The sequence below is a fragment of the Triturus cristatus genome, chromosome 2_2 (assembly GCF_964204655.1).
Source record: "Triturus cristatus chromosome 2_2, aTriCri1.1, whole genome shotgun sequence".
Classification (NCBI taxonomy): Eukaryota; Metazoa; Chordata; class Amphibia; order Caudata; family Salamandridae; genus Triturus; species Triturus cristatus.
The window spans coordinates 1,086,609,010-1,086,624,627 of record NC_140582.1 but is presented as its reverse complement, the minus strand read 5'-3'; the positions used below and the strand labels follow the sequence as shown (position 1 = coordinate 1,086,624,627).

Below are 15,618 nucleotides of genomic sequence, written 5' to 3'. Positions count from 1 at the left end.
ACCAGGACTGCCGGTTCCAAGATGGTTGATGCTCTGCCCAACACTCCATGCAACCTGCGCAGGTTTAGGGCAGTGTTGCGGTGAGGCATAAAGCCAGACTGGTCGGGGTGCATCAGGGTGTCTATCACTTTTACAAGGCGCGTCACCAATATTTTAGCTAAGATTTTGGGCTTGGCATTAAGTAGTGATAACGGCCGATAATATGTGCAGCAGACTTTAGGTTTACCATCTTTATGAATGGCTACAATGTTTGCGATTCTCTGCTCAAGTGGAAGCATCCCCTTTTCTTTGCCATCTATAAACATTGAGTGAAGGCGAGGAGCTATCTTGTCAGGCTGTAGCTTGTACAGCTCAATCAGAATACCGTTAGGATCCGACGCTTTCCCGGATTTGATTGTGCGTATTGCTTGAGCGACTTCGTCATATGAAAGGTCGGAGTCGAGGTAATGGCGATCTGCATCAGACAGGGCGGGGAGTACAATATCACGAAGTAGGGCCGCATTGTCTCCCTCTATGTAATGACCCTCCATGCTGTAAACTTTCTGATAATAATTGCCAAAACTATCTGCGATGCGTTGCGGGTCTGTGATTGTGTCAGCTCCCCTCCCAGTCAGCATGGGTACCAGTCTGTCCGCCCATTTCTTCCTATCCAACCATGCAATCAACTTCCCCGCCTTGTCCCCATGCTCGTAGATCCTACTTTGTGTCTCTCTCCCGTGCTCCTTAGCCCGGTCAGTTGCTAGCCCCTTGAGTTCATCTTGCTTTAAGCTAAGGAGAAGTAGTTTCTCCAGCGTCACCGTATGTTCCAGCTCTTCCTCCAGTGTAAGTACTTGTGCCTCCACCCTCGCCAAGTCTTTTTGTGCTTCCTTTTTCCTACCAGTGATGAGGGATAAGGCCTTCCCGTGGATCACCGATTTATAGGCTTCCCATAACGTTTGGGCTGAGTCCACTGTTCCCTCATTTACTAGGGAATAATGTTCCGTGGTCTACATTAACCTCTTCCGAATGGTGGGGTCTCGTAAATGCCATGGATTTGTGGGAGCTATTCTCACTGTATTTGTGTGGCCCAAGACCATGTGCATCCAAACTGGAGAGTGGTCTGAGATGCCCCTGCCCAGGTGTCTGATCTCACTTGCCTGTGCCGCCGGGACTAGGATATTGTCAATACGGGATAGACTTAGATGGGCCCCAGATCGGAAGGTATATTGGGCCCTATCCGGATTACACATCCTCCAACCATCCACCAGCCCCATAGCTTCGAGGAAGTTAGAAAGCCACCTCTGTGCGGGTCTGATTTCCCGTGGGGGATGACGATCCAGCTCGCCGGATACCACTGCGTTAAAATCTTCCCCTATTATGAGGGAGCACTAACCGTGTCGCCCCTAGGTCTTTATATGTCTCGGTCTGAAGACTGCGGGGAACATAGACTGAAACACAGGTGATCGTCCGTCCCTCCCACAAACCTGAAATGCCAATGTATCTACCCCTATTATCGGGCCACATAGATTGTACCTTGAAGGGGAACGATTTCTTAATTTGGATGCCCACCCCTCGTGAACCAGACGTAAAGCCTGCATGTGCAGCCAACCTGTACCCCGCTCGATTCATTGCTTGACACGTGTTCCCAATCAGATGAGTTTCTTCCAACAGTATGACGTCAGGGGCATGTTGCTTGATATATTGATGCACCATACTACGCTTAATCTGGTCTTTTAGCCCATTGACGTTCCAGCTAAGGACTCTAACCCCTACATCCCAGTGAGTACCCATCTGAGATTCCGTAAACAAGTGGTTCCTGCTCTGTGTATATACCCAGAATTGTCGATTGAACTGAACCTGTAAAAAGTTTTATGATCAAACAACAAGAACAGCCCCTCCTCACCGCCCCCCACCCTGCTCCCCTGCACTCCGGGCTTCGAACTGCCCATGACTAAATTTGCAGAGTGCCTGTTGCTCCACCAACGTGGCTAAAAGTAGAAAATTGGGGTACGTGGTGCCCCCCTCCCATCAAAAATACCATTGCTCAATCGATTACAACGAACTCAAAATACACCCAAAGATATGCAGTGAGAAAGGTCCGGGGTAAATAATATCTAAACTTTAGGTCAATCTCCCAATCGGACCCGTGTGACTTGGAGTCTTCGATCAGCGCACCCCCCAACCCCCAGCACAGCTCCCCCTCGCCCCCCCCCCGCCCCCTCCCAATCAACTTTACCACAACGTCAAATGGTCTCTCGGTCAGCGGTTCTCCAGCCCCACTCCGCCGCAGACTCCGGATGCTCAAAGAACCAGGCTCTACCATCCGCCTCCACCCGGAGCCTGGCGGGGAATAGCATGGCGTATTTGTAGCCTTTCTCCCTCAGAGTTTTCTTAATTCCGAGGAACGAGCGTCTGTTTCTGGACCATCTGTGTGAAGTCCGGGAAGAACGTTATTTTCGCGTTCTCGTACTTCAAGGCCGAGCGTGTTGGAGAATAACATCTCGGTCACGAAAGTTGAGGACTCTAGCCAGGATCGGACGAGGGGGGGGGGGCCGGGCCTCGGTCGACCTCCGGGAACCCTATGCACTCGCTCGATGACGAACAATTGCCCCAACCCCTTGGGTTGCAGATGGTTGAGGATAAGGTCCGCCACGAAGATATCGGTAGCCTGCCCTTCCGATTTTTCCGGGATACCCAGGATACGGCCGTTGTTGCGGCGCAGGCGTCCTTCATAATCATCCATATTGGATTTAGCGAATTTCCGAAATGTTTGCAAGTCTTTGACTTCCAGTTGCAATTGGGAGGTGTCTTCCACCAGGCTTGTAGCGGTAAGTTCCATTTGCTTCACACGCTCATTATTCCTATTCAAGTCCGCCCAGAGCAGGTGGACCTCTACAGTGATGGCATCCAACTTATGCTCAAGGGAGGTCTTGATACCCGCTATCACTTCCAGGACGTCCTTAAGTGTTGGTTCCGATGCCACTTCTCCCTGTGTTGCACCACCCTTGCCTGCAGGGGAGGAATCAGGCAGTGACGTCTTGGGGAGCGCGTTATCTGTCAAGTCTATTCTGCTGCACGGACTTGGAGCCCAGTGATGACGACATTGTGCCCCCAGCGCTGTTTCAGATATGGTGTCCGTGATGCACCACCTCTCTGGGCGAACGACCACACACTCACTGCTTTCGGTTCCACTCACTACCTCTACGAGACAGACCTCAGAGTTGGCGACTGGGCAGCTGGCCACCTACAACGTCGAACCACAGCACACGTCGGCTGATGTCCAACCAGTAGTACTCACGCCGTGGTCCAAGGGTGCAGGGCGGGCGGAGACAAGAATGGGCCACCGCACGATAGAACAGCCATGTATCCCAGGCCGCAAGAAGCCAATTGACAGGCCCTCCGGGGGAGAAACCGGCCCAGCGCTGTGTCAGTAGAGGATGAAGGAGGACCATCGACCATCCGCGCTGCCACCTCACGGATTTTTTAGCGTGGATCACAGTGAGGGCTGCGCTGGGCAGACGCCTATAGTAACAGTGTCTACAGTGAGTGTGGCACTCTGTAGGCTCAGTGTTCATCAGAGGCGTCTCAGCACCCCGAGACGGCTGATCTGTGCTACTCCCCCAGGCTGCCTTGGATCAGTGTGCTAGTAACAGGCTGGATCCCAGAATACAGGGTTTGCAGGTCTTGGCTCCTCTGAGGGGCGCGGGCAAAGCGGGAGTCCCACACCTCCCCTCCTCGGGTCCACAACGGATGTTGGGTCCAGGGTGAACCCAGGATCAGTGCTCCGGTGCGCTGTCTCTCGAGCTTCGGGAGCTGTTCCCACAGCTCCAGGAACACTCCAGGAGGGGGGGGGGGGTTGGGGCAGCACGAGACGGGCCCCGGCCGGTACGCTGTAAACTACAATGGGGTCCTCCGGAGTGTCAACCAGCGGGCCCGGGGTCTGCCGCCAACTGCCTTTACGATCAAGGCCCCGGCGCCCACTCCGTTACCAGGCCTCGGGGGATCCGGGGCGCTCCCGTTTCTCAAAAACTGCTCAACAAATTTACATCAAGTCACAAAAACATGCTTTCTGAGTAATAATCTAGCTTTCTGCCACATTTGATGTAGTCCTGTTCAGCCATTTTCTCTGTATCATTGTCCAATATGTCCTATGGAAATTGCATGGGTAAAAAAGAGTTTTAGGACCCCTCTATTTCTGATCCCCCGCTTGATGGATCACCTGTACACTTTCGAGGAAAGAGCTAAGGTTGATGACATTTTGGGGAAAGTATTGTGAAGATTCATCAGATGACACCAAAGATATTAGCAAAACAAAGAAAACACTCTTCCTATGGAAATTGACTGTAGTGTTGGGCCCACATGTTTGCAACTTGGTTTTCTTCACAGAACTTTGAGACAGAACACTTTTTGTAATTCCACTCTTGGTTCACAATGCACCAGCCCATTGGCGCCACCTCAGATTATCCACCACCATGGGGCTCAGATGTTCAGGGATCCTGCTTCAGTAGCAACATGTTCCACACTGGTTTTCTCAGTGCTAGCTATTCGCAATTTGAACCAGTCATGAAAATACCATTTCTGCACCTCTGAGATTCCCTTTACCGCAACACAGGGACTTTGAAACAGATGGTCAGCAATTGTTATTCTTCGATGCACCGTGCTTCCTAACACCAGTACTCAATGAACCAAGAGTCTTCTCAGTATTTCTTTGGAGACTGCAGCTAGGGCGAGGGTATGCAGTGTACAGCCTTCCATTTTTGCCTTCGGTGTAACACCAAATGTCGCCTAACCAAAGAGCCCAATGTCTGTAATTTGTGTCTCTCACCAGACTTTGAGGAGATCTTCTGTCATACAATACAAGAAGACTTTCTGGAACTGGACAGAAAGGTTTTAAATGCAGCAACACGCCTGGTCAGAAACGCCAGACATCTTTGGGGTCAAAGACCTGCTGGCACCGAGGAGGAAGAGTGCCAGAAACCGGTCCTAGGAAGCTTGTTTCCGGTCCAGGGAAGGCATGGCTTCGCAGTTCGGGCTGGATTGTTCCCATGAGGCACAGGGTCAGGCTGATTTGCATATGGCCATGTCTGAACTGGGGTGGCACAGTGGGCTAAAGAACGGTGATGGATCAAACCCAGATCTGTTGACTGGGTGTGAGTGTTTGATTGGTTCTGATGCTCCGTCCATCACCACCCCCTTTTGTACTGCTTTGTTCGCCATAAGTTGGCAGGGTATGCTCAGACGTGAGTCCCTTGCTCACTTTGCCACTGGATTCAAGCAAGCCTGGCTGAAGACGGCTGAAATGCCAGAAACCGGTCCTAGGAAGCTTGTTTCCGGTCCAGGGAAGGCATGGCTTGGCAGTTCGGGCTGGATTGTTCCCATGAGGCACAGGGTCAGGCTGATTTGCATATGGCCATGTCTGAACTGGGGTGGCACAGTGGGCTAAAGAACGGTGATGGATCAAACCCAGATCTGTTGACTGGGTGTGAGTGTTTGATTGGTTCTGATGCTCCTTCCATCACCACCCCCTTTTGTACCACCGAGGAGGAAGAGACCAGGCCCTCCAGCAGGACAGGGGGAGAGAGTCCGAATGCAGTCTTCTTCGAAGCTTCCAAGAAGGAGGAATTCCTACAGCTCTCCGTGAAACAGGCGCCAGCCCCGGTACCCGTAGAACAATTAGACACCCTGCATCTCTTCAATACCACAGGCACCCAGCAAGGTATGTCTCGAGTACCGAAAAGGCCCTCTGACTGAGGCAGTGCTGTGCTCCTGCAGTAGTTGCTGAACTCTTTGGGTTAGGTTCCCCCAACTGGGGCCCACAGAACTCGAGAGGATGGGTAGACACCAGCATAATCCCCATCCAATGGAGCCGAGCCAATCTCTTTTTGCAATTGCCTCTACCGTGAGATCCCGAAAAGCCACAATCTGAACCGAAATCGATGCAAATGCTCCCCCACCACTGGCAATGAAACTAAAACTGAAGTCAACCTCAACACTAAAATCAGACGTCACCAAGCAGACATTCTTTGAGAAAATGTCTAAGTGCTCGATTCAAAGCAGAAACAAATGTTTATGCATAAAAATTTGGGCAAAATCCTCACCAAGTTTCCCAACTCTAGTGTTTATCTCAATCCCAGAAAGGTGCAGGCTGGTCTTCAAGAGAAACCAGGCCTCAACGCTTCAGGCCCCCCACCTCCAAAAGGGTCAGAGAAGGCAACTTCATGTCAGCATTCTTTCACATCCTGATCCACCCAGCACATCAAAAGTACCTTCAATTTGTGGTAAGTGGACAACTCTTGCAGTTCAAGGTATGACCGTTAGAAGTCACTACATATCCAGGAGTGTTCACACACCCTAATGCAAGTGCCTAACAGTACTAAAAGTGAATCTGCTCAGAAATGCTATACATGTTTTTCCATTCTTGGTTGACATTAATGCCTAACACACACTCAAAACAGCATTGTCTATTTCACAGTTCCAAATCAACACAAATGTTACAACTTTAACCCCAGCAGGTCTAGCCTTTCCTGGCTTCCATCTTAAATGCATTGAGACGGAAAGCATAGTACATCAAAGAGGTGGATGCTATTCCAACTGCTTCTGCTTCTTTTTCAGACACAATGTCCTTTCGCTGTATGAACTGTGCTGAAACTATTAGGGTTGATGGCTGCATGCATAGCGATTGGTCAACATTCCACATGCTCATTCTCTGGAATGCCTTTTTGAGGCAGTGGATCCGAGCTGAAGGGCATTGGGAGAAACTAGTATAAGTACCAACCAAGGATCAGCGTACTCTATGTTGGAACAGCAATAACCTGTTGCTCAGAAGACCCTTTCTATATCGACTTCTGCAAGTGACCATTACTGCTGACTCATCTCTTGTGGGTTGGGGTGGGGGTGCTCACCTACACGAAATGAATGTACAAGGCACGTGGACTCCTAAGCACCAGGGTCATCACATAAGCTACCCGAACATGTTAGTCATTCGTCTAGTCATTAGAGCATTCTTCAAACTCATCCAAGTCAAAGCAGTCCTCCTAATGAAAGGCAACATGGCAGCCATGTGTTGCATCCAGAAGTTGGTGAACCCACCCCCCAGTTCTCTGCACGGCCTCAGGAGATGTGGCCCTGGACAACACAGTAACAATCACCTGTTGCCAAAGCACTTGTTTGGAGTAGAGAACGATTTTGCAGAGCTTCTCAGCAAGACTCATCAACAAGCCACGAATAGGAACACCACCTACAAGTCCTTCACAGCTACTTCCAGAAGTGAGGGACCGCAACTATTGATCTGTTTGCCACTCCCAAAAAGTCAAAATGCCAAAACTTTGCTTCCAGTTACTCCCACCCACAATCCATGGACCATGCACTGTGGATGAACTGGCCTCATCACCTCTCACAGAATAATTAGTGAGCTTCAAGCTCTTAAAAGTTCAAGGATAGGGTGGTCCTTTGCTCCAACCCCAGATTTCTGCCAAACGTGGTCACATCTTTTCACATGAAGCAAACCATTATTCTTCCTTTCTTCTTCCTGCAACCAGTCTTGTGGCAGAAAAGACCGTCCATGCCAGATGTAAAGAGTGCACTCGCATATATTATATTGATAGAACTAACCCATTTAAGAAGTACTTTCAATTATTTAAAGCCTTCCCGAACCCTACAAGTGTGTAACCATCTCTATTGCAGGCAGTGTGAAATGTATCATCAAATATATACAGTTTGGCTATGGTCAAGCATGCACTCCCCGTGCCCCCTAGAGCCCATTTTACTCGTCACAAGGGAGCCACTCTAGCTTTTCTGAGTATAAAATCCCTGTAATGGATAGCTGAAAAGCTGTCACTTGGTGAACACCACACACCTTCACCAGGCATTATTGCATAGACGTTATAGCACGTCAGCAGGCTTTAGATGGTCAAGTTTTCCTACGAACACTCTTTGGAACATCTGAGTCGTATGCTCACTCTAGCCCTTACTTTGCAGTGGAAGTAGCTTAAGGCTATGCAGAGCCACACATGCTGTGAACTTAAAATGTTTCCATATAACCATCTAATTGGAGCTTGTAGTGCTGTGGATTCATGTGCGCCCACCCTGAGGTGGTGCCAATGTATTGTGCACCAATGGTGGAGACACAACATGTCTTGAGACACAAACTTCTTTGAAGAAAAACAAGTTGCAAACGTCCGGGCCCAAAAGTAGATGGCAAGAATATGCGTAGTTGTGAATCTACTGCAATACACGCTATGAACATATGGTTACATGTTAAGTAATGTTTTACTAAATGGGTTTGTGACATACTTCATTGACTTTCAATATCGGGTCGGCTGCATTGAGCCTAAGGGGGAGGGCAGGAGAGGTTTCACTGTTCTTTGAGTTGAATAGCAAGTTTGCTAGTTTGTTGCTCTTTGTGAACACAACTAAACCTCCTTGTCAGAGGAATGATCTCTCAAAGGTTACTTCTTGGTCGTGAGTGGGCAAGAAGAATTAAAATCGTGTCCTTTTTTCTTACTTGTTTCTTTTTCTTTTCTGTTATTCTGATGACTCATGAGGTTTGGTTACTGGTTTCTGGTGGCACCAATTGGTTTGGCCTTTTTTTTGGGCTGCCGGTGGGTGGCAACCACCACATGGTAGGTTTCATGCAATTTAATAAAGTGGGCAAACTAGGTGGGAAATGGCTGCAGGCTCAGAACAAAATGGTAGTTGGATTTAAAATTGTTACCAAAAACATTTGCTGTATGTGTCAGGTGTACCACTTGGGTGTAACTGTTTACGTTTTACTCACTGAACTAGAACCATATTGGTAACATTTTGACCTTTTCATCAACTCTCCTGGACTCCACCAAGCCAGCTCCTTGTTCGGTTACACTGTACAATGAGTTGTTTCAAGGGTTATTTTTCTTTGAACTGATCCAGGGGACCAGAAGCAGACCAGTTAAGTTCAACACAATTGGATTTGCAATGTAGCACAGACTATGAACCACCGGAGAGATAGCTCGGCAGTGGAGATTGCAGAGGGGCTTGTGAACAGCAAGTGTGAAGAGCACTGTGAGCAGCCCTACGAGGCCAAACCGCACCAGCAGGATCATGTTATCTTGCATAGGGCTCATTCAGTTTCGCAGATAGATCGAATGAGCTAACAGGAACTGAAACTGCTGAGGCAGCAAGCAGCAGGTAGGTGGAATGATGTTGAGTCACTTGATACTTCTAGATAGCCCTAGTGTGTTGGTTTTTCCAGAAAACCTCAACATGGACAACAGACATGATCATTTTGACAGGAGACTTTTACGTGGATGGTTGGGGATGCATATGAAGGAACTTTCCAGGCATGTTGTTTGAAGAGAAGAAATCCCTCTTCAAATTTTTGGAGTTGCGAGATGCAGCTCCTGAGACTACTGAACAGTACCTTTCAACACAACCTCCATTTATTACATTGCCAAACAAGGAGGTACAAGATCCCACACACTGAGGAGGTATAAGTACTGGGGGACTGGACGATGGTGAACAAAGCGGCTGTCTCTCTGTAATGTTTAGCTGGGAATCAAAACAAGCAGGCAGGCTCCCTCAGTCTCTCCCTGTCTGGTTGCTATGACTGAGAACTCCAGCAAATAACAAAATGTCTTCAAGAAGTGGGGATACCTCACCTTAATCGTCTAGAGCGCTGACACGAAGAGCACACTTTAGGGTGTGTGCTGATATTTACACCTACATGGACACTTTTTTGGTCACTCACTATTTTGGTCCTGACAAAAGCCTTATGAACTAATCGAAAGGCTGAAACTAGTAGACCCAAAAATTCAAGGGATACCGAGGTACATACTATACCTCTTAGAGATCCCGACGTTGTTTTTACATATGTCCTAGGACCCTTTTAATAAAACTTTTATAAGGGTTATTCCTAGAGACATTTTTAATTCGTAACTGCACTTCACATATCACTTCACTGTTCTTCACAAACAACCTGCTCCGCTGTAACTCAGGCGTTGAAGCACAGCTGGATTGCATTAGGTGATCCAGCTGGACCCCGATGATGAAGCATGCCACTTACCAGGTAGGTGGGTGAGGGGTTCGTAAAAACTACCTACAGTTGTTTGCACTCCTTTGTATTGAAGGTAGTGGCAAGGATCATTTGACCACAGTTACCTCGTAAAAGGACTTGTCCATCTTGTTTATACATATACTTTTACCATCCGTCATATAGGTTCTAAGAAATCTGAGATATTCTGGCCTCCAGGAGGAGTAGAGTTCACCATTTACGCCTCATTGGCTGAAGTTTGATCTGTTTCACATGGGGTTGGATGTTCTGCTGAACAAAAACTGTTGGGGCTAAGGCAGTGTATATTTCTCTTACAATTATGTTGGATTTCCAGCCTTATAACGGTAAATGATTCAAGCATGCATGTGAATCTACGAAAGATACCAATGCTGGAGAACTGGAGTTAAAGGTAGGTAATTAAGTTCATAATTGGTGCCTTGCTTCACAAATTGAAGGGGGATTTCGGGAAGGGGATTTGTGTTTTGAGTTTGGATATCCAAAATTCCTTTATTTTTTTTTTTTATTGAATTTGGATAAGGTGGCTGGGCTGTCAATACAGACCACAAATGGAGCTGTGATAAGTTTACTCTATGCAAATTGCATATTTCCAGCCTATCACCTTCTCTATGATTACCTTGATAATGTCCGCTAGGTGTTATTGTGCTTTGCCCCAAGAAGTATGAGCTAGTGTTTACCATTTCCAATCCTCCTAGTGTTTGTAGGAGTACATTTTCTTTTGTTTTCTCCTTGTGAGTGGTCATTTATTTTAGATGGCCACCCGCCACAGGGTGTTACTGGGAAAATTGTCTCAGAGTTAATGTCGTCTCCACCACCAAACAATTTTCTGCGTCCATATAACCTACTTTTCTAGAGTGACCCATTGGTTGGAGGAAATTGTCTCCTACTGAAGGCGGCCATGTCGTTCTTTGAATGGTGAATTTTCCGAACTTTCCATAACTTTTGCAGTGGAAGTTTAAAGCTTTATCCACCCATAATGAGAATGTCCGCATGTGATGTGCCCGGCTTGTTGCTGTATTCAGCAGTCGCATATTTTTTATGCCAGGAGTTGAATCCAGTCAGTGATTAGTATAAACTGATTTATGGTATGAAAAGTGTATGTAGAAAGGTTAGGAGAAAAAAAAAAAGCACTCATGACTCTTGTTTTCTTGCTACATTAGTCGATGTGGAATCGGATGTTCTTCTGGAGGCAGGTAGCTGAGAACATTCCAGTGCAAGCGAAGCAGTTTCGAATTCTTAATCCACTCATCCTCAAAGAGACCGCCATTGATCTACTTCAGTTCCCGGAACCACGTGATAGATGGTGGGGCTGGGACAAGGTATGATTGTGCTTTTGATGTATGTTTGTTAATTCCTTAATAGCTGTAGCGGCTGCACAAGATGTGCACTAACTTAAAATGATTTACTGGGGCCTTATTGATTGGGTGCATTTTATTGTAGATTAATAAGGTGAGGTGGAATTAGCGTTTCTGGGGAATTCTGGGTGTATTGTTGAAATTTCCATGTCTCTTAAATATCAGCTGGATCCACATGACGTTCTTAAATATGCAAATATTCTCCATTGTTCCAATATAGCTACAAATATAGGTGGGGTCTATTCTTTACAACATAAGTACTGTACACTGCATACTTCAGACAAACCCAGTGGTTTGGCCATATTTAAGAGCAAAAGCCAGGGTATAGGAAGTGTCCAAGGTGGACGGAGACACCAGTTGTGACTGAAGCATAATGTGTGGAACCAGCGATATGTCATGGTGTTAGTCGGGTCTGGACGGCGATCACGCGACAGTGCTGCTGTTGGCCTAGACTGAGGAAAAAGAGATGAGAGGGCTACGGGGGCTTGAATCCGAGGGACCAGAGAGCTTCAGGGGTGAAAATAATGTGGGCCTATAAAATTCCACTTGCAACACGAATTGAGATGAACATGGAAAGCCTAAATGCAGAACAGGGACTATTTGGCATACGTTGAATAATGGAAATAGGCACAAAGAATACAGACTAATTCGGGCCTATGCCAACAATCTGCAGGACTGTAGCAGGTCTCCCTGTTGTGTTCATGTAAGGCGTTAAAGAATTATTGTTACTATTGTTCTTGGTCTGTAGACTCTCCATTATCAACCTGTTACCGGACTGGAAAGTGCTCCTGCATCTGTCTCAATGCAGAGCTTGCTGGGGTTGTCCACTTGCGTGTTGTCAATGCCTGCCATGTGGGAGACTAGGGGGAACAGACCTTGTAGACGTGCCCACTTCTCTGGAACTGTGGGAAGTTGGTGCCCCTACTTTTTGATATAAAGGAGATCATGTTAGTACCTGCGTGGATCATCACCACCCTGGGTCTCGGCATTGGAAAGAAGGCCTCAAAAGGCGTTTGAATCCAAAACGTATATGTACAGGGACATAGCTGACTTCTCTGTAGAAATACTGTCACTCCTAACCAGTGGCACTGAGCTACTGAGCTACAGACTTACAAGTTGGTCTAAGTATAAAGATGGACTTTGCAAACCCAGTCCCAGAAATGACCCACCTGCTTAGTTGATGTCTGCTATCCTGTCTGTTGTCTTTAATTCATTGATTCATGTAACATATTAGAACCTGCAAGCCCTGAAAGGGCTTGGTGCTAGTACGAAGAGTCTGGGAAGATATTTTCTCTGAAAGTCTGTTAGGAATTGAAGGGAAGGGGCTGTATCTGCACCTGTTTTACCGGCCTTTTATCGTGTTCTCTGTTTCAGAATGTGCCCACGTTGGGATGTACAGCTGTGATCTTGGCCACCCATCTCTGCGATGAAGTGAGTTTGGCGGGTTTCGGATACGACCTCAGCCAGCCTGGCGCACAATTGCACTACTATGATGACCGCTGCATGGCTGAGATGAACGGGTTCAATATGCATGACGTCACTCAAGAAACAAAGCTTTTACAAAAACTGGTTAAAGAGGGGGTCGTGAAAGACATCACCGGGGGAATCCACTGCGACTTCTGCAGTGATGCAAGGCTATGATTGGAGTTGAAATTCACGATCAGTTCTGTGTTATGTCCCAGACAGGCGTTTGTGATTGCCTTATCAGTGTTCGGATGAAAAAAGACTTTGAAAGCAATGGTTGTTTAGGTTTCTTGCTATCACTGACGCTAACAGATTGTTTTTTTTTATTTATTTGAGGCTTGTTTCTGTAAATATGTTAAATATTAATTCACGGACGGAAACCTAATGAATTTACAAAGATTGCAACATTTGACTGCACTCAACACGCCTCCTGACAGCAAATATTTTGTTTGGTGCTCAGGATTGCAGATTCCATGCCTTGAAATAGTGATAATTAGGTGGACACGGGGCATTTTATGCTGATGATGAAGACAAAAAGACCTGGATTTTAAAGAACAAGATGTGACCAGTATGTCTGCAGTGGTTTACTGTGTAACCTCTTCTATTTTATTGTGTTTTCCTCTTTTTAATGAAAGTTTTTTAAAAGATCGAAGCTCCGAGTGGTTTTGAGATGTATTTATCTGTTGAGGAAACACATTCTCCATGATAATGTACACACCTGGCACGATTTTGAGGGTTGGCCTTGAGACGCAGGCAATAGCTTTGAGCTGGCTCGGTGCACTCCCTCACTGGGACAAACCCGCTCCCACTCTGCAACCCTCTCTGCCTGCTGCATCTAGGCAGTGTTTAGATAGCTGTGTGCCTTCCCACTGCACACAGACGATCCATGCAACAGGCATGAGCTCGCAGTGTCCCCAGCCCCCTGCCAGTACTTCATTAATACTGCCTGCCAGTCAGTAAGGCTCCGTGGACCTAGTTCATTGTTGTCTGTTGCCCTTTAAGGGCATCAGCCTCTGAGATGGGATACTTTTACAGAATTCCGAATTTATTAATTGCTCCCGCCCTCCAAATTTAGTGTGGGTCTGAGGGCAAAACAGGCCATCAGCCTCTTTGACTATCTGGGAGGAAAAGGACCCAGTGAGAGGATAGCAAATTTACCTTGTGATGCAACCCATCTGCAATTCCCTGCTAAGAGCGCAGCTGAAGGCTAAGAATACAAGGGACCGGAGTCTCCAAGCCCTAATAAATGGACCAGGAGCCTACTGGGCTTCTTAGAAGTACATGGCAGGGAGCACAGCCTGCTAGTTGGAAACCGTGTACAGTAGTAATTATGCTCATTTCCAACACTACTTGGCATGGTCGGAATGGCCTATAGGGCAGTCAGGCAGTGCCGGACGGGCTGGTCGGACAGGTCAGTGTGTGGGACGTGGTTCTGGCTGTTTGTGGGCCTCTTTTTTGGTCTACTCTGCCGGTTTTTATGCATGAGTTCTCTGATTTAAAAAATCAATGCAGTCTTCCATAACTTGCGAAGCTCTTCTACAGTGTCTTTACAAGTTCAGAACTTCCCCAATTTGAAAATACAGCCACTTTTTCACTATGTAATTCACTAATCGGACCACTTTAATTTGGTGCCCGAGCCTATTTTCTGTCCCTGTCCAACCCTGCTAGTTGACTAACTAGGTAAGATTTCAAAGTGTAGCTCCCTGTGGATTCTTTAGTAAGCGGCCTATATTCATGAGCTTTTGCCTGGAAGTCCAGAATCCAACAAGTAGGCGTTCATCAGTGGAAATATTCTGCTTGTGCTTTGGGTTGGACAGTAAAACCCTTCAGTGAAAAGCTGATGAAGGTGTGTGTGGTCTCTAGATTCTCTTGGTGAATGAATCTTTCCTGCTGCATGCTTCAGCGGATATTGTTCCTTGTTTCCTAAATGTGCCATGTCTGCCAGTTTGTATTGTATTTAGTCGGGCAAGATGAAAGAAAACCAGTGTGTTCTCTGTCCAACTACGGGACTATACTGTGTTCCCCAATGTATAATTACAGGACTACTGCTACATAGATGTAATTATTGTTAAAAAAAAAGATAATGAACATACACTGTTATACCATACAAAGTAAGTTGTAGGATTGTTTTTTTATGTGTAATCTTTTTCATATTGTGAGAAAATCACAAGTGCATACACCCCACTACGAGTTTCAGGGTGCTTTAAATTATGTTCTGTTAGTGTATTCCCTCAGCATTGGCCATTGTGTTCTGCATCAAAATTTGTAAATCTAAACACACATGATGTTTACAGTCTTGGATAATCAAACAACTGATTAAATTCAATACGGAGTAATATACTTACCGGTACCCCTGACTAGGACTAAATTCATGGTTGGCGACTTCTGCCCTTTCACCGGTGGAATAATTTGCAAAGAAAACAAATATTGGGAATCTGCGTCAGTCAGACTATAAAAAAAAAAAATACTATATATATTTTTTCACTAAACACCGGAAAACCACATCTTGCATCTTTGCATAAACCAAAAACAGTCTGGTGAGGCGCGGGTTTTTGGAAGTTAGCTGCCATTAAACAATCAGAAGATCTCTACCAAGACGTTTTCTGTCATTGGCTGAAATAGCCTGGTATTTCAGACTGTTTTGTTAATTCTGATTGGCTGTCATCAGCTAAACCGTGTTAGTTTCAATTGTTGGATCTTTCTGGTTGTCTGAAGGCTGCCCGTTCAGTGATTGCCCACCTATCCCATTGTGAACTGTTCTATAACTGACAGAAT

The 15,618-nt window shown here is 46.5% G+C and overlaps 1 protein-coding gene across 3 annotated transcripts in view; it reads left to right on the top strand.

Moving 5' to 3' along the window:
- Positions 1–15,193, top strand: part of ST3GAL5 (ST3 beta-galactoside alpha-2,3-sialyltransferase 5) — a 495,924-nt gene extending 480,731 nt beyond the window's left edge. For all 3 annotated transcript variants that reach the window (XM_085642613.1, XM_085642614.1, XM_085642612.1), the window contains 2 exons: positions 11,185–11,343; positions 12,754–15,193. In XM_085642613.1, coding sequence (XP_085498739.1) covers positions 11,185–11,343; positions 12,754–13,020 — 426 coding nt within the window. In that variant the 3' untranslated portion in view covers positions 13,021–15,193. The remainder of the gene's footprint in view (positions 1–11,184; positions 11,344–12,753) is intronic.
- Positions 15,194–15,618: the final 425 nt, after the last annotated feature.